The 22,421-nt window shown below is 44.1% G+C and overlaps 1 protein-coding gene across 4 annotated transcripts in view; it reads right to left on the minus strand.

Moving 5' to 3' along the window:
- Nucleotides 1-22,421, minus strand: part of LOC121538162 (phospholipid-transporting ATPase IA) — a 187,373-nt gene that overhangs the window by 66,080 nt on the left and 98,872 nt on the right. For all 4 annotated transcript variants that reach the window (XM_045207443.1, XM_045207434.1, XM_045207440.1 and 1 more), the window contains 3 exons: nt 19,350-19,422; nt 7,588-7,693; nt 1,136-1,218 (listed from right to left, as the gene is read on the minus strand). In XM_045207443.1, the coding sequence (XP_045063378.1) occupies nt 1,136-1,218; nt 7,588-7,693; nt 19,350-19,422 (262 nt within the window). The remainder of the gene's footprint in view (nt 1-1,135; nt 1,219-7,587; nt 7,694-19,349; nt 19,423-22,421) is intronic.

Below are 22,421 nucleotides of genomic sequence, written 5' to 3' on the forward strand. Positions count from 1 at the left end.
AGAATGCTACATTCCCCAATGCATAGTGCCAACTGTAAAGTTTGGTGGAGGTGGAATAATGGTCTGGGGCTGTTTGTCATGGTTCGGGCTAGGCCCCTTAGCTCCAGTGAAGGGAAATCTTAACGCTACAGCATACAATGACATTCTAGACGAATGTCAACTTTGTGGCAATAGTTTGGAGAAGGCCCTTTCCTGTTTTAGCATGACAATGCCCCTGCGCACAAAGCGAGGTCCATACAGAAATGGTTTGTCGAGATCGGCACGGAAGAACTTGACTGACCAATTTATCATACCATCTGCTAGTGCCCGTCTTGACTGCATCAAATCGTTGTAAAGAAGCTAGCTAGCTACAGTAGCCAGCTAAGTTAGCCAGCTAGCTAGCTTAAGTAGCAAGGCTAATTGAGGCCGTTTTGCTGCACTCCCTGCACTAGTCTACAACAAATCCATTTATATGAAACAACATCCTACCTGTTGGTTGATCATTGTAGCCTACTCATTCTCATTATGCCAACTTAATTCTGTAATTTTAATTCCATTTTGCATTGATTAGAAATCTCCCACTTTACATGGAGCCTCTGACTGTAGTGCCGCTGTGATTGGACAGTAACAAGGTAAACGTGTGAAACGTGTGTAGGCTCTTTTATTTTTATGGATCACACTCATAAAAACTGTCATAAAACTGTTGTTTTGCTAAAATGTAAAGGTCTGTCCTTGTAGGCTATGTAGCAATACCATATAGATCATTTTAAAGTCATTTTAGACAAAGCCTTTTCATTGTTAAAATAGGCCTATATTTTTTTTCTCCCAAGTAAAAGAAACCTAACGTCTGTTCAGATATTCGGATAACAATCAGAGCGCTTTATTAATACAACGCTCTGCACACGGTGACAGTAGTCTTTCAGTACAGGGCAATGTTTGGCAGCCCTACCTCAAAACGTTTGCACACAAGTGGTACTGTAGATGGGGTAGGTTACCACCTTACAATGTAGAGAGCTTTAAGAGCTACAGAACAGCAGTGAAAGGCACAATAGCATTGTGTTCATTTTCATTATCACTATTTATTTTGTTTATACCGTAGAAATAGAATCACTAGAATAAGAATCGTATTTCTATGGATTTTACTGCATCTACTCACCGCTTGTATGATGACACTGTCTGGGGTTCTACCGGAGAACACAAAGCCCAGGTTTGCCGCTGCTCTCACCAGAGCCCCTTCGTCTGTAGAACCAGAGGAGAGCCCAAGTTAGGGTTGGAGACCAGAAGTGCACCAGAACAGCAAAACAAGTATTACATTAGAGACGCATGTGATGCCACCCCTAAAAAGTGCTGACCAAGACAGTTGGGGTCTAACTAAGCACTTGGAAGAATGTAGTTCTAGACCTCCAAAATGATCATACGGTTGTTTATAAAAGAGTGCTACAACCACCATTTGTACATACAGTGCCTTCGGAAAGTATTCAGACCCCTTCCCCTTTTCCACATTTTGTTAAGTTACAGCCGTATTCTAAAATGGATTAAACATCTTTTCCCTCATCAATCTACACACAATACCCCATAATGACAAAGCAAAAACAGGTTTTTAGATTTATTTGCAAATGTATTACAAATAGAAAACAGAAATACCTTATTTACATAAGTTATCAAACCCTTTGCTATGATACTCGAAATTGAGCTCAGGTGCATCCCTGTTTACAATGATGATCCTTGAGATGTTTCTACAACTTGACTGGAGTCCACCTGTGGTAAATTAAATTGATTGAACATGATTTGGAAAGGCACACACCTGTCTATATAAAGACCCTGAGTTGACAGTGCATGTCAGAGCAAAAACCAAGCCATGATGTCGAAATAATTGTACGTAAAGCTCCGAGACAGGATTGTGTCGAGGCACAGCTCTGGGGAAGGGTACCAAAAAATTTCTGCAGCATTGAAGATCCCCAAGAACACAGTGGCCTCCATCATTCTTAATTGGAAGAAGTTTGGAACCACCAAGACTCTTACTAGAGCTGGCCGCCCAGCCAAACTGAGAAATTGATCGGGGAAGAAGGGCCTTGGTCAGGGAGGTGACCAAGAACCCGATGGTCACTCTGACAGAGCTCCAGAGTACCTCTGTGGAGATGGGAGAACCTTCCAGAAGGACAACCATCTCTGTAGCACTCCACCAATCAGGCCTTCATGTTAGAGTGGCCAGAAGGAAGTCACTCCTCAGTAAAAGGTACATGACAGCCCGCTTGGAGTTTGACAAAAGGCACCTAACGGACTCTCAGACCATGAGAAACAAGATTCTCTGGTACGATGAAACCAAGATTGAACACTTTGGCCTGAATGCCAAGCGACACGTCTAGAGGAAACCTGGCACCACCCTTACAGTGAAGCATGGTGGTGGCAGCATCATGCTGTGGGGATGTTTTTCAGCGGCAGGGACTGGGAGACTAGTCAGGATCGAGGGAAATATGAACGAAGCAAACTACAGAGAGATCCTTCATGAAAACCTGCTCCAGAGCACTCAGGACCTCAGACTGGGGCGAAGGGACAGCCAAGACAACGCAGGAGTGGCTTCGGGACAAGTCTCTCTGAATGCCCTTGAGTGGCCCAGCCAGAGCCCGGACTTGAACCCGATCTAACATCTCTGGAGAGACCTGAAAATAGCTTTGCAGCGACGCTCCCCATCCAACCTGACAGAGCTTGAGAGGATCTGCAGAGAAGAATGGGAGAAACTCCACAAATACAGTTGTCCCAAGCTTGTAGCGTCATACCCAAGAAGACTAGAAGTTGTAATAGCTGCCAAATGTGCTTCAACAAAGTACTGAGTAAAGAGTCTGAATACTTATGTAAATGTGATATTTCCGTTTTAATGTTTTATTACATTTACATTTTAATAGACGCTCTTATCCAGAGCGACTTACAGTTTTTTAGTGAGTGCATACATTTTCATACTGGCACCCCGTGGGAATCGAACCCACAACCCTGCCGTTGCAAACGCTTTGTCATTATGGGGTATTGTGTGTAGATTGAGGAAAACAATGTATTTAATCCATTTTAGAATAAGGCTGTAACGTAACAAAATGTTGAAAAAGTCAAGGGGTCTGAATACTTTCCGAATGCACTGTGTGTATGTACAGTTGAAGTCGGAAGTTTACATACACCTTAGCCAAATACATTTAAACTCAGTTTCACAATTCCTGAGATTAAATCCTAGTAAAAAGTCCCTGTCTTAGGTCTGTTAGGATCACCACTTTATTTTAAGAATGTGAAATGTCAGAATAAAATAATGATTTATTTAACCTTTTATTTCTTTCATCACATTCCCAGTGGGTCAGAAGTTTACATACACTCAATTAGTATTTGGTAGCATTGCTTTTAAATTGTTTAACTTGGGTCAAACGTTTTGGGTAGCCTTCCACAAGCTTCCCACAATAAGTTGGGTGAATTTTGGCCCATTCCTCCTGACAGAGCTGGTGTGACTGAGTCAGGTTTGTAGGCCTCCTTGCTCGCACACGCTTTTTCAGTTCTGCCAACACATTTTCTGTAGGATGGAGGTCAGGGCTTTGTGATGGCCACTCCAATACCTTGAGTTTGTTGTCCTTAAGCCATTTTGCCACAACTTTGGAAGTATGCTTGGGGTCATTGTCCATTTGGAAGACCCATTTGCGACCAAGCTTTAACTTCCTGACTGATGTCTTGAGATGTTGCTTCAATATATCCACATCCTTTTCCTTCCTCATGATGCCATCTATTTTGTGAAGTGCCACAGTCCCTCCTGCAGCAAAGCACCCCACAGCATGATGCTGCCACCCCCATGCTTCACGGTTGGGATGGTGTTTTTCGGGTTGCAAGCATCCCCCTTTTTTCTCCAAACATAACGATGGTAATTATGGCCAAAAAGTTATATTTTTATTTCATCAGACCAGAGGACATTTCTCCAAAAAGTATGATCTTTGTCCCCATGTGCAGTTGCAAACCGTAGTCTGGCTTTTTTATGGCGGTTTTGGAGCAGTGGCTTATTCCTTGCTGAGCGGCCTTTCAGGTTATGTCGATATAGGACTCGTTTTACTGTGGATATAGATACTTTTGTACCTGTTTCCTCCAGCATCTTCACAAGGTCCTTTGCTGTTGTTCTGGGATTGATTTGCACTTTTCGCACCAAAGTAAGTTAATCTCTAGGAGACAGAACATGTCTCCTTCCTGAGCGGTATGACGGCTGCGTGGTCCCATGGTGTTTATACTTGCATACTATTGTTTGTACAGATGAACGTGGTACCTTCAGGCGTTTGGAAATTGCTCCCAAGGATGAACCAGACTTGTGGAGGTCTACCATTTTTTTTCTGAGGTCTTGGCTGATTTCTTTTCATTTTCCCATGATGTCAAGCAAAGAGGCACTGAGTTTGTGTATGTAAACTTCAGACCCACTGGAATTGTGATACAGTGAATTATAAGTGAAATAAACTGTCTGTAAACAATTGTTGGAAAAATTACTTGTGTCATGCACAAAGTAGATGTCCTAACCGACTTGCCAAAACTATAGTTTGTTAACAAGAAATGTGTGGAGTGGTTGAAAAACAAGTTTTAATGACTCCAACCTAAGTGTATGTAAACTTCCGACTTCAACTGTATGTATGCATGTATGTATGCATGTATGTATGCATGCAGGTACAGTGGGGAGAACAAGTATTTGATACACTGCCAATTTTGCAGGTTTTCCTACTTACAAAGCATGTAGAGGTCTGTAATTGTTATCATAGGTACACTTCAACAGTGAGAGACGGAATCTAAAACAAAAATCCAGAAAATCACATTGTATGATTTTTAAGTAATTAATTTGCATTTTATTGCATGACATAAGTATTTGATCACCTAACAACCAGTAAGAATTCCGGCTCTCACAGACCTGTTAGTTTTTCTTTAAGAAGTCCTCCTGTTCTCCACTCATTACCTGTATTAACTGCACCTGTTTGAACTCGTTACCTGTATAAAAGACACCTGTCCACACACTCAATCAAACAGACTCCAACCTCTCCACAAATGCCAAGACCAGAGATCTGTGTAAGGACATCAGGGATAAAATTGTAGACCTGCAAAAGGTGGGATGGGCTACAGGACAATAGGCAAGCAGCTTGGCGAGAAGGCAACAACTGTTGGCGCAATTATTAGAAAATGGAAGAAGTTCAAGATGACGGTCAATCACCCTCGGTCTGGGGCTCCATGCAAGATCTCACCTCGTGAGGCATCAATGATCATGAGGAAGGTGAGGGATCAGCCCAGAACTACACGGCAGGACCTGGTCAATGACCTGAAGAGAGCTGGGACCACAGTCTCAAAGAAAACCATTAGTAACACACTACGCCATCATGGATTAAAATCCTGCAGCGCACGCAAGGTCCCCCCTGCTCAAGCCAGCGCAAATCCAGGCCCGTCTGAAGTTTGCCAATGACCATCTGGATGATCCAGAGGAGGAATGGGAGAAGGTCATGTGGTCTGATGAGACAAAAATATAGCTTTTTGGTCTAAACTCCACTCGCCGTGTTTGGAGGAAGAAGAAGGATGAGTACAACCCCAAGAACACCATCCCAACCGTGAAGCATGGAGGTGGAAACATCATTATTTGGGGATGCTTTTCTGCAAAGGGGACAGGACGACTGCACCGTATTGAGGGGAGGATGGATGGGGCCATGTATCGCGAGATCTTGGCCAACAACCTCCTTCCTTCAGTAAGAGCATTGAAGATGGGTCGTGGCTGGGTCTTCCAGCATGACAACGACCCGAAACACACAGCCAGGGCAACTAAGGAGTGGCTCCGTAAGAAGCATCTCAAGGTCCTGGAGTGGCCTAGCCAGTCTCCAGACCTGAACCCAATAGAACATCTTTGGAGGGAGCTGAAAGTCCGTATTGCCCAGCGACAGCCCCGAAACCTGAAGGATCTGGAGAAGGTCTGTATGGAGGAGTGGGCCAAAATCCCTGCTGCAGTGTGTGCAAACCTGGTCAAGACCTACAGGAAACGTATGATCTCTGTAATTGCAAACAAAGGTTTCTGTACCAAATATTAAGTTCTGCTTTTCTGATGTATCAAATATTTATGTCATGCAATAAAATGCAAATTAATTACTTAAAAATCATACAATGTGATTTTCTGGATTTTTGTTTTAGATTCCTTCTCTCACAGTTGAAGTGTACCTATGATAAAAATTACAGACCTCTACATGCTTTGTAAGTAGGAAAACCTGCAAAATCGGCAGTGTATCAAATACTTGTTCTCCCCACTGTATGTATACATACACAGTGTTTAACGTGTATTTTATATTGTATTATACAGGGCGCATTTGGAAAAGAGACCTAGATCTCAATCTCTACCACAGCCTTGGTGCCTGTTGAACACGACCCTGCATTCTACCACTTCAAAACATCTAGCCTTGGTGGATCAAAGCATATGAAGTCAGATTGAACTTGTATAATATAATAGAGAATACTCAGGGTTAATGTGCATCCTTTAAGTATTGTTCCGATGTCTGTTCCACTACTGCACAAAGAAATTGCTGTCTTTTGTATACTGGTCACGTCCCAGTTTGTGTCACTCCCATCTTCAATAAGGTATTGATGTCATTAGTTGATATCGATGTGATGGTGTTGTCATTATATGTCTGCAGACGATACGGAGAGGTTTGAGGTGCTTGGCAAACAATGAGACTTAGGAACACAGGAAATTGAGGCAGGACAAGGTAAGTGGTCGCCTAGAGACGGCCATTTATTCAAAGTCAACTGGAGATCCTCTGCTCCTGTACTCTTATATTTGATTGGTAGATTGATTGACGGACGTTTGGTGACTGACGTGGCACTGGCCTCCCTGCCTGTGCCATTAAACCCCTACAACTCATCCAGAATGCCGCAGCCCGTCTGGTGTTCAACCTTCCCAAGTTCTCTCACGTCACCCCCCTCCTCCGCACACTCCACTGGCTTCCAGTTGAAGCTCGCATCCGCTACAAGACCATGGTGCTTGCCTATGGAGCAGTGAGGGGAACGGCACCTCTGTACCTTCGGGCTCTGATCAGTCCCTACACCCAAACGAGGGCATTGCGTTCATCCACCTCTGGCCTGCTGGCTCCCCTTCCTCTGCGGAAGCATAGTTCCCGCTCAGCCCAGTCAAAACTGTTCGCTGCTCTGGCACCCCAATGGTGGAACAAGCTCCCTCACGACGCCAGGACAGCGGAGTCACTCACCACCTTCCGGAGACATTTGAAACCCCACCTCTTTAAGGAATACCTGGGATAGGATAAAGTAATCCTTCTACCCCCCCAAATTTTTTAAAAAAAAAATAAAAAATTGTAAAGTGATTATCCCACTGGCTATAGGGTGAACGCACCAATTGGTGAGTCGCTCTGGATAAGAGCGTCTGCTAAATGACGTAAATGTGCCCTTGAGCAAGGCACTTAACCCTAATTGCTCCTGTAAGTCGCTCTGGATAAGAGCGTCTGCTAAATGACTAAAATGTAAAAATGTAATTTCAAGCTATCATAAGGCTGTCAAAAGGCTATTAAGAGCAGTTGTAAGGCTGTCATAGAGCAGTGCTGTGAGGTCAGGACTGGTGGGCCGTACCTGGCGAGGCAGCCTGGTAGACGATCTTATCGTCGGTGTGCTCGGGGACGGCCGTGTGACAGATGGCCAACATGGTCATGAAGTCCAGGATGACAGGAGCTGTGGGCTGCAGAGGGAGGGGAAGAGAGAGAAAGAGAGCGAGAGGGGGAGGGGAGCAGGGAGAATGAGAAAGAGGAGGGAGCGAAAGAGAGAGAGGGAGAGAGGACACATCATTAGAGAGCATGACCAATTACCACTGGTAAATGATGGCTCACCTAACAACCACAATGTACACACAGTCACTTCCAAGACACCTGCAAATAATAGCCTTTATTGACCGACTGATGATCAAACTGAATATGATGTTGGAAATCTATCTTTCCTATATCTGTGATTTCTTTATGGGAATAACTCTACCCCCAAAAGGACTAGCGATGATGACAAGTATATACATTAGCTCCACAAGACTGCTTCGTCATATCCTCTGTTCCTTCAAGAGCATATGTAGTAGCATATGCTGAGTTCATGAGATGCTGCTCAGGGCTGGGTTATGAGTAGGGCTGCATCCCAAATTTACATTTGACATGTTAGTCATTTAGCAGACGCTCCTATCCAGAGCGACTTACAGTAGTGAGTGCATACTCCTGGACTCCTGAGTGGCGCAGTGGTCTAAGGCACTGCATCGCAGTGCTAACTGTGCCACTAGATCCTGGTTCGAATCCAGGCTCTGTCGCAGCCGGCCGCGACCGGGAGATTCATGGGCGGCGCACAATTGGCCCAGCGTCGTCCAGGGTAGGGGAGGGAATGGCCGGCAGGGATGTAGCTCAGTTGATAGAGCATGGCGTTTGCAACGCCAGGGTTGTGGGTTCGTTTCCCACGGGGGCCAGTATAAAAAAAATAATAATAATATGTATTCACTAACTGTAAGTCGCTCTGGATAAGAGCGTCTGCTAAATGACTAAAATGTAAAATGTAAATGTAATACATTTTCGTACTGGTCCCCCGTGGGAATCGAACCCACAAACCTGGCGTTGCAAGCGCCATGCTCTACCAACTGAGCCACACGGGACTGAGCCAAATGACACCCTATTCCTTACATAGAGCACTACTTCCAAAAACAGTGCACTATAATAGCATAAGGAATATGCTGCCATTTGGTATGCAGCCAGGGTTAAGGAAGAGAGAGTGGAGGAGCTGGAGGGCTGGTTGATGCTACTGGGGCTGGTTGATGCTACTGGGGCTGGTTGATGCTACTGGGGCTTCCATCTGGGCTGGGATTGAATGAACACCAGCCCAGTGTCAGTGACCTCAGTTGGGCCAAGAATGACAACAAACCCCAAAAGTAACAGCATGGATCTACAGTAGGGTAGGGTTAGTCAACAGCATGGATCTACAGTAGGGTGTGGTTAGTCAACAGCATGGATCTACAGTAGGGTTAGTCAACAGCATGGATCTACAGTAGGGTAGGGTTAGTCAACAGCATGGATCTACAGTAGGGTGTGGTTAGTCAACAGCATGGCTCTACAGTAGGGTGTGGTTAGTCAACAGCATGGATCTACAATAGGGTGGGGTTAGTCAACAGCATGGCTCTACAGTAGGGTGTGGTTAGTCAACAGCATGGATCTACAGTAGGGTAGGGTTAGTCAACAGCATGGATCTACAGTAGGGTAGGGTTAGTCAACAGCATGGATCTACAGTAGGGTGTGGTTAGTCAACAGCATGGATCTACAGTAGGGTGTGGTTAGTCAACAGCATGGATCTACAGTAGGGTGTGGTTAGTCAACAGCATGGATCTACAGTAGGGTTAGTCAACAGCATGGATCTACAGTAGGGTAGGGTTGGTCAACAGCATGGATCTACAATAGGGTGGGGTTAGTCAACAGCATGGCTCTACAGTAGGGTGTGGTTAGTCAACAGCATGGATCTACAGTAGGGTAGGGTTAGTCAACAGCATGGACCTACAGTAGGGTAGGGTTAGTCAACAGCATGGATCTACAGTAGGGTGTGGTTAGTCAACAGCATGGATCTACAGTAGGGTAGGGTTAGTCAACAGCATGGATCTACAGTAGGGTAGGGTTAGTCAACAGCATGGATCTACAGTAGGGTAGGGTTAGTCAACAGCATGGATCTACAGTAGGGTGTGGTTAGTCAACAGCATGGATCTACAGTAGGGTTAGTCAACAGCATGGATCTACAGTAGGGTAGGGTTAGTCAACAGCATGGATCTACAGTAGCGTGGGGTTAGTCAACAGCATGGATCTACAGTAGGGTGTGGTTAGTCAACAGCATGGATCTACAGTAGGGTTAGTCAACAGCATGGACCTACAGTAGGGTTAGTCAACAGCATGGATCTACAGTAGGGTTAGTCAACAGCATGGATCTACAGTAGGGTAGGGTTAGTCAACAGCATGGATCTACAGTAGGGTGGGGTTAGTCAACAGCATGGATCTACAGTAGGGTAGGGTTAGTCAACAGCATGGATCTACAGTAGGGTGTGGTTAGTCAACAGCATGGATCTACAGTAGGGTGTGGGTAGTCAACAGCATGGATCTACAGTAGGGCGGGGTTAGTCAACAGCGTGGATCTACAGTAGGGTGGGGTTAGTCAACAGCATGGATCTACAGTAGGGTAGGGTTAGTCAACAGCATGGATCTACAGTAGGGTGGGGTTAGTCAACAGTATGGATCTACAGTAGGGTAGGGTTAGTCAACAGCATGGATCTACAGTAGGGTGTGGTTAGTCAACAGCATGGATCTACAGTAGGGTAGGGTTAGTCAACAGCATGGATCTACAGTAGGGTAGGGTTAGTCAACAGCATGGATCTACAGTAGGGTGGGGTTAGTCAACAGCATGGATCTGTAGTAGGGTAGGGTTAGTCAACAGCATGGATCTACAGTAGGGTGGGGTTAGTCAACAGCATGGAGTGGTTAGTGAACTGGCTTCCAGTAGAGAATACCGTACATATTCAGAATATATGGAAAACAGGTATTGGTACTGACCCTGTATATAGTTTACTACGGGTTTTCTTATTTTATATACAGTGCATTCGGAAAGTATTCAGACCCCTTGACTTTTTCCACATTTGTTACAGCCTTATTCTAAAATTGATTAAATAGTTTTTTCCCCCTCATCCATCTACACACAATACCTCATAATTACAAAGCAAAAACAGGTTTAGAAATGTTTGCAAATGTATTAAAACAAAAGAAACGGAAATATCACATTTCTATAAGTATTCAGACTCTTTACTCAGTACTTTGCTGGAGCACCTTTGGCAGCGATTAGACAAGTCTTCTTGGGTATGACGCTACAAGCTTGGCACACCTTTATTTGTGGAGTTTCTCCCATTCTTCTCTGCAGATCCTCTCAAGCTCTGTCAGGTTGGATGGGGAGCGTTGCTGCACAGTTATTTTCAGGTATCTCCAGTGATGTTTGATCGGGTTCAAGTCAAGGCTCTGGCTGGGCCACTCAAGGACATTCAGAGACTTGTCCCGAAACCATTCCTGCGTTGTCTTGGCTGTGTGCTTAGGGTCGTTGTCCTATTGGAAGGTGAACCTTCGCCCCAGTCTGAGGTCCTGAGCGCTCTGGAGCAGGTTTTCATCAAGGATCTCTCTGTACTTTGCTCCGTTCATCTTTCCCTCGATCCTGACTAGTCTTTGCCGCTGAAAAACATCCCCACAGCATAATGCTGCCACCACCATGCTTCACCGTAGGGATGGTGCCAGGTTTCCTCCAGATGTGACGCTTGGCATTTAGGCCAAAGAGTTCAATCTTGGTTTCATCAGACCAGATAATCTTGTTTCTCATGGTCAGAGTCCTTTAGGTGCCTTTTTGGCAAACTCCAAGCGGGTTGTCAAGTGCCTTTTACTGAGGAGTGGCTTCCGTCTGGCCAATCTACCATAAAGGCCTGATTGGTGGAGTGCTGCAGAGATGGTTGTCTTCTGGAAGGTTCTCCCATCTCCACAGAGGAACTCTGGAGCTCTGTCAGAGTGACCATCGGGTTATTGGTGACCTCCCTCCCTGATTTGGTACCCTTCCCCAGATCTGTGCCTCGACACAATCCTGTCTCGGAGCTCTACGGACAATTCCATCGACATCATGGCTTGGTTTCTGCTCTGACATACACTGACAACTGTGGGACCTTATATAGACAGGTGTGTGCCTTTCCAAATAATGTCCAATCAATTGAATTTACCACAATCAAGTTGTAGAAAGATCAAGGATGATCAATGGAAACAGGATGCACTTGAGCTCAATTTCGAGTCTCATAGCAAAGGGTCTGAATACTTATGTAAATACGGTATCTGTTTTTTATTTTTAATACATTTGGAAACATTTCAGAAAAACGTGTTTTCGCTTTGTCATTATGGGGTATTGTGTGTAGCTTGATAATCCATTTTAGAATAAGGCTGTAACGTAACAAAATGTGGAAAAAGTCAAGGGGACTGAATACTTTCCGAATGCACTGTGTATATATAAAAACATTTGTATTAGTTATACTATTTTGATATTGATTACTGCACTGTTGGGTAGAGCATGTAAGTTAAGCATTTCACTGTTAATTGTGCATGTGACAATAAAACTTGAAAACCGTAAAGGAAAATATTTTCTTTAAAAAAACTGTGTGCTTGCTTCAGCTCTCTGAATACAGTACATATCAATAATATAAAATTAAAGCCTTCACTTCTGTACCTGTTGTTCTGACAAGATGTCTATCAGCTACCCCTTATTTGTACCATATCATATGAAAACCTCAAAGAAGGACTCGCAGTTATAAAAAAAGAAACTCTACGCATTTGATTACTGCTGCTTTTGTCATTATTGTCCTCGGGTCCGTGACGCAAGCTCTTTGAAGAGATATGGCCAGGCGGGGAACAGAGGAGCGATGAAAGAGAAAAACCGGAGAAAAATCAAAGGCCTTCTTCCAAATGAGAGTACACAGAGGCTATTACAGACCAGGTGGCTGTTTGGCCGCTCCCTGTCACAGCAGAATGCTAAATCGGGTTTGGGTGACAGGTAGGGCTCGCTACAGGAGGGGGGTGTGTGTGTTGTTGTGTGTTGTTTGTGTGTTGTGTGTGTGTGTGTGTGTGTGTGTGTGCGCGTGCGCGTGCGTGTGAGCATATGACAGAACAGGGTGATGGTCACCTAAGAGGAGAGAGAGGGCACTACAGACAGCTCGAATGTTCCGATTAGATGTGACAGCTAATAGGACCGACACGACAGTACTGGCTCGGCCCACAGCCCCGTGGGCGCCTCTGTAGCCTAATCTGTGTCATGGCGCCAGTGACGGACACTCATTGCTTCGGACGTGACAGGTGCTGGAAGTTTAGCGGGACTTGCAGGAAGACGTGTAAAGGGATTCTGCCTCCGTCTCCCTGCCTTCTATCTCGGAGCACTAAGCAAACCAACCAACCAGACACACAGCCTGCATCCCAAAGGGCACCCTATTGCCCTTTATAGTGCACTACTTTTGACCAGAGCCCATAGGGTGTACTATATAGGGAAGGGCTGGGAATTGCCAGGAACCTCACGATACAATATTATCACCATACTTCGGTGCCGATACGACATGTATTGAGACTCGATACTGTGATTCTGTTGCGACTAGATGATCTATTCCATGTTCCAAACGTATTGCTCACCATGTGTCTGCTGCAGAGGGACGAGAGGGAGCCATGAGAACTAGTTTTGATCAGTCAGGGAAATAAAAATGCTGAAAACTAATTGGCTTCCTATTTAAAAAGAAGATGGAGAACAAGCTATGACGGAAAGATGCTGGGGGTTTTGGTGCAGGTACAGCCAACTAGGGCAAAAATAATATTGCGATATTGTCAAAACTATACGATATATAGTTACAAATAATATACCGATATGTAACTGTATCGATTTTTTCCCCCCTCACTAATATAGGGAATTGGGTGCCATTTGGGACAGCTAGACTGACCACTCCACAGCCTGAAAACATGTCCAGTGACTCGAGAATGTGAAAAGCACCAGAGGGTGACGTTAATTTTTTTAGGTACCCTTGCGCCCCCAGGTCACCGATGCCGTCATTGCTGCTGTATCCACAGGGTTTGTCACAAACAGCCAGGGGCCATGTTAAACTGTTGTTAATTGCTGGGATTAGTTGTGTGTAAGGACATTTGAGCTCCGAGTACAGTAAGCCAAACACAGACGGGCAAAGGAGGAAGTGTTTGAATTTAGTGCATGGAAGAAGTGTTACGGTAAGGCTAGACGATCAGCCAGTCGGTTTCCCAGCTTTAGCACAGGTTTGCTGGTTTACGATCCCAGGTAAAATCTACTACTGTTGTATCCTTGAGCAAGGCACTTAATCCCAAAACTACCTCAAGGGGTGCTGTACTGTGGCTGGCCTTGTGCTCTCTCGAATATGTGAGTGTTTGTGTTGTATGGTGATGTTGACAAAAGAGCAGAAGACACATTTCCGGTGTATTAGTTGGACAAATAAAGTTGTTGTAGTAGAAGTACAACTAAGCCACCATATTCTGGTTCAGGTTGACTCAGAACGTGTTCAAGAACAAGGAAGAGGACACTGGTAAGATGCATGAGCAGCACCACCGATTCTACAAAGCAAGGTTGAACTCTTGTGCTTTATGGAAGAGAGCTTTCATTCTTTACATCAGTGGCATCACATCACAACTACAATCTCTCCACACATGAAAAGGTCTCTTCAAATACCACAGGGGGTAACAGAAGAAGAAAAAGAACAGAAATAAAGTATTCCATCCAAGCGTATCAAATCACCTTTATTTTATTTAAATTTTTTAAATGTCTCCAATACAAAAGAGAAGAAACACCAATACCTCCCATACAAATTATGTTAATTAATGAATTAGGCCTAGTTAATGTCATACCGCCAGCGACTACTTCATTATCATCAACAAATCCTTACAGGGGATTGTGATTTACAAACAACGAACCAGCGCTTGTTCACTTTGTATGCAATTAGGGCTCCGAGTTGGCAACACACTACATATATCTGTATGTCATTAAAACGGATCCTACCCACAAACTCCTTAACGGCACCGAGGAGTTTGTGCTGTCACAACACGGCAAACATCACAGCGGGATTACTTCGTATCCCCGGGCGACGCCGTGCTGGCTAGCCACATAATCAGAAGTGACATCCTGCCTCCAACGCCGTCTGGTGACCCGATGACTCAACCAGCCAATCAATCACGGCTTTTTATCCATCTTGCTTCTCACAGACAGCGCTACACAGCTACGCTACAGGAGATGGTTGCTGCCTTTGAGTGTCTCCAGTGTTTGCAGGATTGGGGCAAATTTATTTAACGTTGTTTTTCAGAGTTCGATAGCATGACACAGATTTGAATAAAGCGTGGAAGATAATACTGTATGACCACCTGCCTCTATATATTCCATAAATAATATATGCTATATACAGTGGGGGGGGGAAGTATTTAGTCAGCCACCAATTGTGCAAGTTCTCCCACTTAAAAAGATGAGAGAGGCCTGTAATTTTCATCATAGGTACACGTCAACTATGACAGACAAAATGAGAAGAAAAAAAATCCAGAAAATCACATTGTAGGATTTTTAATGAATTTATTTGCAAATTCTGGTGGAAAATAAGTATTTGGTCAATAACAAAAGTTTCTCAATACTTTGTTATATACCCTTTGTTGGCAATGACACAGGTCAAACGTTTTCTGTAAGTCTTCACAAGGTTCACACACACTGTTGCTGGTATTTTGGCCCATTCCTCCATGCAGATCTCCTCTAGAGCAGTGATGTTTTGGGGCTGTCACTGGGCAACACGGACTTTCAACTCCCTCCAAAGATTTTCTATGGGGTTGAGATCTGGAGACTGGCTAGGCCACTCCAGGACCTTGAAATGCTTCTTACGAAGCCACTCCTTCGTTGCCCGGGTGGTGTGTTTGGGATCATTGTCATGCTGAAAGACCCAGCCACGTTTCATCTTCAATGCCCTTGCTGATGGAAGGAGGTTTTCACTCAAAATCTCACGATACATGGCCCCATTCATTCTTTCCTTTACACAGATCAGTCGTCCTGGTCCCTTTGCAGAAAAACAGCCCCAAAGCATGATGTTTCCACCCCCATGCTTCACAGTAGGTATGGTGTTCTTTGGATGCAACTCAGCATTCTTTGTCCTCCAAACACGACAAGTTGAGTTTTTACCAAAAAGTTATAATTTGGTTTCATCTGACCATATGACATTCTCCCAATCCTCTTCTGGATCATCCAAATGCACTCTAGCACACTTCAGACGGGCCTGGACATGTACTGGCTTAAGCAGGGGGACACGTCTGGCACTGCAGGATTTGAGTCCCTGGCGGCATAGTGTGTTACTGATGGTAGGCTTTGTTACTTTGGTCCCAGCTCTCTGCGGGTCATTCACTAGGTCCCCCCGTGTGGTTCTGGGATTTTTGCTCACCGTTCTTGTGATCATTTTGACCCCACAGGGTGAGATCTTGCGTGGAGCCCCAGATCGAGGGAGATTATCAGTGGTCTTGTATGTCTTCCATTTCCTAATAATTGCTCCCACAGTTGATTTCTTCAAACCAAGCTGCTTACCTATTGCAGATTCAGCCTTCCCAGCCTGGTGCAGGTCTACAATTTTGTTTCTGGTGTCCTTTGACAGCTCTTTGGTCTTGGCCATAGTGGAGTTTGGAGTGTGACTGTTTGAGGTTGTGGACAGGTGTCTTTTATACTGATAACAAGTTCAAACAGGTGTCATTAATACAGGTAACGAGTGGAGGACAGAGGAGCCTCTTAAAGAAGAAGTTACAGGTCTGTAAGAGCCAGAAATCTTGCTTGTTTGTAGGTGACCAAATACTTATTTTCTACCATAATTTGCAAATAAATTCATAAAAAATCCTACAATGTGATTTTCTGGATTTTTTTCTTCTCAATTTGTATGTCATAGTTGACGTGTACCTATGATGAAAATTACAGGCCTCTCTCTTCTTTTTAAGTGGGAGAACTTGCACAATTGGTGGCTGACTAAATACTTTTTTCCCCCACTGTAGCAGACACTTTTATCCAAAGCCACTTAGTGCCGAGCATACACATTTTTTTGTATAGGTGGCCCCAGCGGGAATAGTCAAAAATTAAATCAAAAGGAAGTTTGCTTTCAAGTGTCTATATCTAAGAGATCTAAGATCAGGAAATAAAAAAGTATTTTTACCCATATTTTACAAACAGAAAATTGCCACTAAACTACAAGACATTAGGAACACCTTCCTAATATTGAGTTGCACCCCCTATTTCCATCAGAACAGCCTTGATTCGTCGGGGCATGGACTCTACAAGGTGTCGAAAGAGTTCCACATGGATGCTGGGATGCTTCCCAAAGTTGTGTCAAGTTGGCTGGATGTCCCTTTGGGTGGTGGACCATTCTTGATACACACAGGAAACTTGAGTATGAAAACCCCAGCAGCGTTGCAGTTCTTGACACACTCAAACCGGTGCGCCTGGCACCTACTAACATACCCCGTTCAAAAGGCACTTAAATATTTTGTAAGTCGCTCTGGATAAATGACTTAAATGTAAATGTCTTGCCCATTCACCCTCTAAATGGCACACATACACAATCCATGTCTCAATTGTCAAGGCATAAAATCCTCCTTTAACCTGTCTCTTCCTCTTCATCTACACTGATTTGAAGTGGATTTAACAAGTGACATCAATAAGAGATCATATTTTTTCCCTGGATTCACCTGGTCAGTCTATGCCATGGAAAGAGCAGGTGTTCCTAATGTTTTCAATTCTCAGTGTATACTTCCATACATTTTTTAAACTAGTACCGGTCTACCTTCAGACGAGTCTTGTGGGCGTCCTAGAGCAAAACATGTACGTGTTCTGGAGAGTTTCATCTTTCCATAGAGTGGTCATATAAGTTCGTAGGCCAAACCGTTCGGACGCTACAGACGTTTTCTTGAGAAGACCAATTTTCGGGATGTCTCTTGGGCTGACAAACACCGCTGTAGCTCGGCCACCTTCCACCGCAGATGCGGAAGGCCGCCATTGGCGGATGCAGTGGATTGAGACGCAGCTTAGACAGATTTGGATGGGGATTTGTTATTATTATGCTAATTACATTTCCGCTGGGGCGCAGACATCGACTCTAGGGGTCGATTCAAGTGCGCAGTGGTAGCTGCACTCACCTCACATACAGGGACAATTCTCGTTTCCTCTTCAGAAAGTTGCAGGAAATACGAATCACTGATGCATTCTGTTAATGTCTTATGATAAACTTGGGCAAATTAATACATGTCAATACATTTAGTAGATTCCCTACTAAGTTCAATACATTTTTGAATATTGTTGAATTCCGTTTAATTGTCTGGATTCCGTGATTCTGTCCACGTTCTCCGTACCGCAGATTTTATAGGGCCCTAGATATTGCCTATTGGACCAACGTCAGACCAATTAAAAACAGCTTTCTGAATACACACAGTAGTCACAGCACCACTGATGAGTTACACCAGAAGCCTTGCTGCATAAGCAAATGATGATTGCTGTATTCAAAGTCTTATAATTGTATTAAACACAATATGAAAATAAATAACCCTTCATGAATGAGTTAGACTGTGTACATGCCAATAACTACGCTGGTTGTCACTTTTTCATCAGGATTCAATTAAAACTAATACCACGCTAGTACACACATATCTACCCAGTCATTGAGGCCCACTAAAGAACACAAAATATGTGCTGCAGTATGAAACAGGGTTGGGTTCATTAGGCACCAAGAGGAAGAAAACAGACTGCAACATGGATGGACAAAATAAAGCGCTAACGCTTCCTTTTCCGTTGCAAAATTCTTTAACACATGTCCCTAATGATCACGACCCACGCCTGACCTCTCCCCTAACGTCCTCCTGCACACCTAATGACCACGACCCATGCCTGACCTCTCCCCTAACGTCCTCCTGCACACCTAATGGACTTGACCCACGCCTGACCTCTCTCCTAACATCCTCCTGCACACATAATGACCACGACCCACGCCTAACATCTCTCCTAACATCCTCCTGCACACATAATGACCACGACCCACGCCTGACATCTCTCCTAACATCCTCCTGCACACATAATGACCACGACCCACGCCTGACATCTCTCCTAACATCCTCCTGCACACATAATGACCACGACCCACACCGGACATCTCTCCTAACATCCTCCTGCACACACAATGACCACGACCCACGCCGGACATCTCTCCTAACATCCTCCTGCACACATAATGACCACGACCCACGCCTAACATCTCTCCTAACATCCTCCTGCACACACAATGACCACGACCCACGCCGGACATCTCTCCTAACATCCTCCTGCACACATAATGACCACGACCCACGCCTAACATCTCTCCTAACATCCTCCTGCACACATAATGACCACGACCCACGCCTGACATCTCTCCTAACATCCTCCTGCACACATAATGACCACGACCCACGCCTGACATCTCTCCTAACATCCTCCTGCACACATAATGACCACGACCCACACCGGACATCTCTCCTAACATCCTCCTGCACACATAATGACCACGACCCACGCCTGACATCTCTCCTAACATCCTCCTGCACACATAATGACCACGACCCATGCCTGACATCTCTCCTAACGTCCTCCTGCAACGCCTGACATCTCTCCTAACATCCTCCTGCACACATAATGACCACGACCCATGCCTGACATCTCTCCTAACGTCCTCCTGCAGACCCCGCCTCTGCAAGTGGGTGGCAGGGAACCCTGGAGTTACTTACGTGATTACTTTGGAGGTTTTCCAGCAAGCTGGGGTCATTAAATCCTTCCTCCTCAGACGACTGTGTGCTGTGGCTGTGAATGTGAAAAAAGGACACTGGTAAAAAAAAAACTACACAGACAACACAAGAGCATAAGTACACCACCGGTCAAAAGTTTTAGAACACCTACTCATTCAAGGGTTTTTCTTTATTTTTACTATTTTCTACATTGTAGAATAATAGTGAAGACATCAAAACTATGAAATAATACATATGCAATCACGAAGTAACCAAAAAAGTGTTAAACAAATCAAAATATATTTTATATTTGAGATTCTTCAAATAGCCACCCTTTGCCTTGATGACAGCTTTGCACACTCGACATTCTCTCAACCAGCTTCATGAGGTAGTCACCTGGAATGCATTTCAATTAACAGGTGTGCCTTCTTAAAAGTTAATTTGTGGAATTTCTTTCCTTCTTAATGCGTTTGAGCCAATCAGTTGTGTTGTGACAAGGTAGGGTGGGTATACAGAAGATAGCCCTATTTGGTAAAAGACCAAGTCCATATTATGGCAAGAACAGCTCAAATAAGCAAAGAGAATTGACAGTCCATCACTATTTTAAGACATGAAGGTCAGTCAATACTGAACATTTCAAGAACTTTGAACGTTTCTTCAAGTGCAGTCGCAAAAACCATCAAGCGCTATGATGAAACTGGCTCTCATGAGGACCGCCACAGGAATGGAAGACCCAGAGTTACCTCTGCTGCAGACGACAAGTTCATTAGAGTTACCAGCCTCAGCAATTACATCCCAAATAAATGCTTCAGAGTTCAAGTAACAGACACATTTCAATATCAACTGTTCAGAGGGGACTGTGTGAATCAGGCCATGGTCAAATTGCTGCAAAGAAAACACTACTAAAGGACACCAATAAGAAGAAGAGACCTGCTTGGGCCAAGAAACACGAGCAATAGACATTAGAAGGATGGAAATTTGTCCTTAGGTCTGGAGTCCAAATTTGAGATTTTTGGTTCTAACCGCTGTGTATTTCCCACCGTAAAGCATGGAAGAGGAGGTGTTATGGTGTGGAGGTGCATTGCTGGTGACACTGTCTGTGATTTATTTAGAATTCAAGGCTCACTTAACCAGCATGGCTACCACAGCATTCTGCAGCGATACGCCATCCTATCTGGTTTGGGCTATCATTTGTTTTTCAACAGGACAATGACCCAACACACCTCCAGGCTGTGTAAGGGCTATTTTACCAAGGAGAGTGATGGAATGCTGCATCAGATGACCTGGCCTCCACAAACCCCCGACCTCAACCAAATTGAGATGGTTTGGGATGAGTCGGACCACAGAGTGCAGGAAAAGCAGCCAAAAAGTGCTCAGCATATGTGGGAACTCCTTCAAGACTGTTGGAAAATCATTCCAGGTGAAGCTGGTTGAGAGAATGCCAAGAGTGTGAAAAGCTGTCATCAAGGCAAAGGGTGGCTATTTGAAGAATCTCAAATATAAAATATATTTTGATTTGTTTAACACTTTTTTGGTTACTACATGATTCCATGTGTTATTTCATAGTTTTGATGTCTTCACTATTATTATACAATGCAGAAAATAGTAAAACAATTAAGAAAAGCCCTTGAATGAGTAGGTGTTCTAAAACTTTTGACCGGTAGTGTAGAGACTGTTTCCCTCAACAACAAAAAAAGAGATGACATTTTGTAAATTGTTTTAATTCTCCAGAGAGTATGGTATAATTGGAGACTGTATGAAGAGCTTGTGTGTTGGGAATTGTTTCAATTGCAGACAGATGTGAAGCTGGTCCCGAGGGCTTGTGTATACAATTACAGTCTTCACACAGTGATGGCCAATAGGGATTCTGTACCATGTTGACAGTAAAAACAAACAAAAAACTTTGGGGAAGCCAGCAGCCAGAGCTGGCCTGAAATGACTCCATAATGCACCAGATGCAGGGGAAACAGGCGAGGGGGTGGATTATTAAGATGCACAAGCCTGGAGTCCCTGGTGACTCTCAACTTCTGGGTAAGATGAATTCATTTGCCTCCCACTCACACATGCAACTCCCCTCCACCTCCTCCCCTACACATCTCCAAGAATCCTTACATGACCTTTCTGTTTTCTCTCAATAGAAACACAATGCAACAGAGTCGGGTGGGTTGTTAAATTGGCAGAGAAGAAAAAGTAACCAGACAAGATTCCTGATATCTATTAATAAGTATTTCTTTCAGCAGAAAAAACACAAAATAAAATATTTAACAAGTATACAGGAGTTTGTCATTACCGAAACGGAGTCACTACCGCAAGAAAACACAATTTTGTGTTGGTATTGACCGTTTCGGGTATGACAATTTAGAGTTATTTTCCACTTTTACAAATCACCGTTGCTACATGACTTGCTGTTTGCATTTTCAACAGATATACAATCAGACATCTAGTAAGTATACGGTACATAAGATTGAAAAGGTTCAGTAAAGGTTTTTAGATAACGTCAGCAGAAAGCCATATGATAAGACCAAGAAAAGTGGAACTTGTCCTGTACATCGACGAAATAGATTTTTCTCAATAAGACTCTGGAACAAAGAGGATGAACATCTATCACCCTTGCAAAAAAACAACATATGGTCTGGTCACAATCAATAAATAAAATTGCAGGTAGGCTATGTTGGCTGTGGGTGCAATATAATTGGATGCAAAACCCTGAAAGCATAGCAGTGACACGCCTTTTAGCATCGCTATCAAATCTTGGGTGAATCGACTCTAGGCAGACAACAGTGGTTTGCTACTTCCGGCAGAAATCAATTAATGATTCTGTGATAAATAGTAGACTATGGATCAGGTCGGTCTTAACAGAAATGTACCATGGTTGCCATTAGCCTCCATAATTAGTCTACCTAAACCCAGGGATCATTAAGGTTCTTAAGAGCCAACCGGCAATATTCCCTGGAAGTCCACCGCAAACAAATGTTGCTTTGGGGAATGGGAGAGAAGGGAGAGAGCAATGCAATTATACCAGGGCTGTGGCAGATGTTGTGCTATACCGAGAATAGATGTGGTGGAGTAGAGGGA

The sequence above is a fragment of the Coregonus clupeaformis genome, chromosome 3, assembly GCF_020615455.1.
Source record: "Coregonus clupeaformis isolate EN_2021a chromosome 3, ASM2061545v1, whole genome shotgun sequence".
In the NCBI taxonomy this organism is placed as follows: domain Eukaryota; kingdom Metazoa; phylum Chordata; class Actinopteri; order Salmoniformes; family Salmonidae; genus Coregonus; species Coregonus clupeaformis.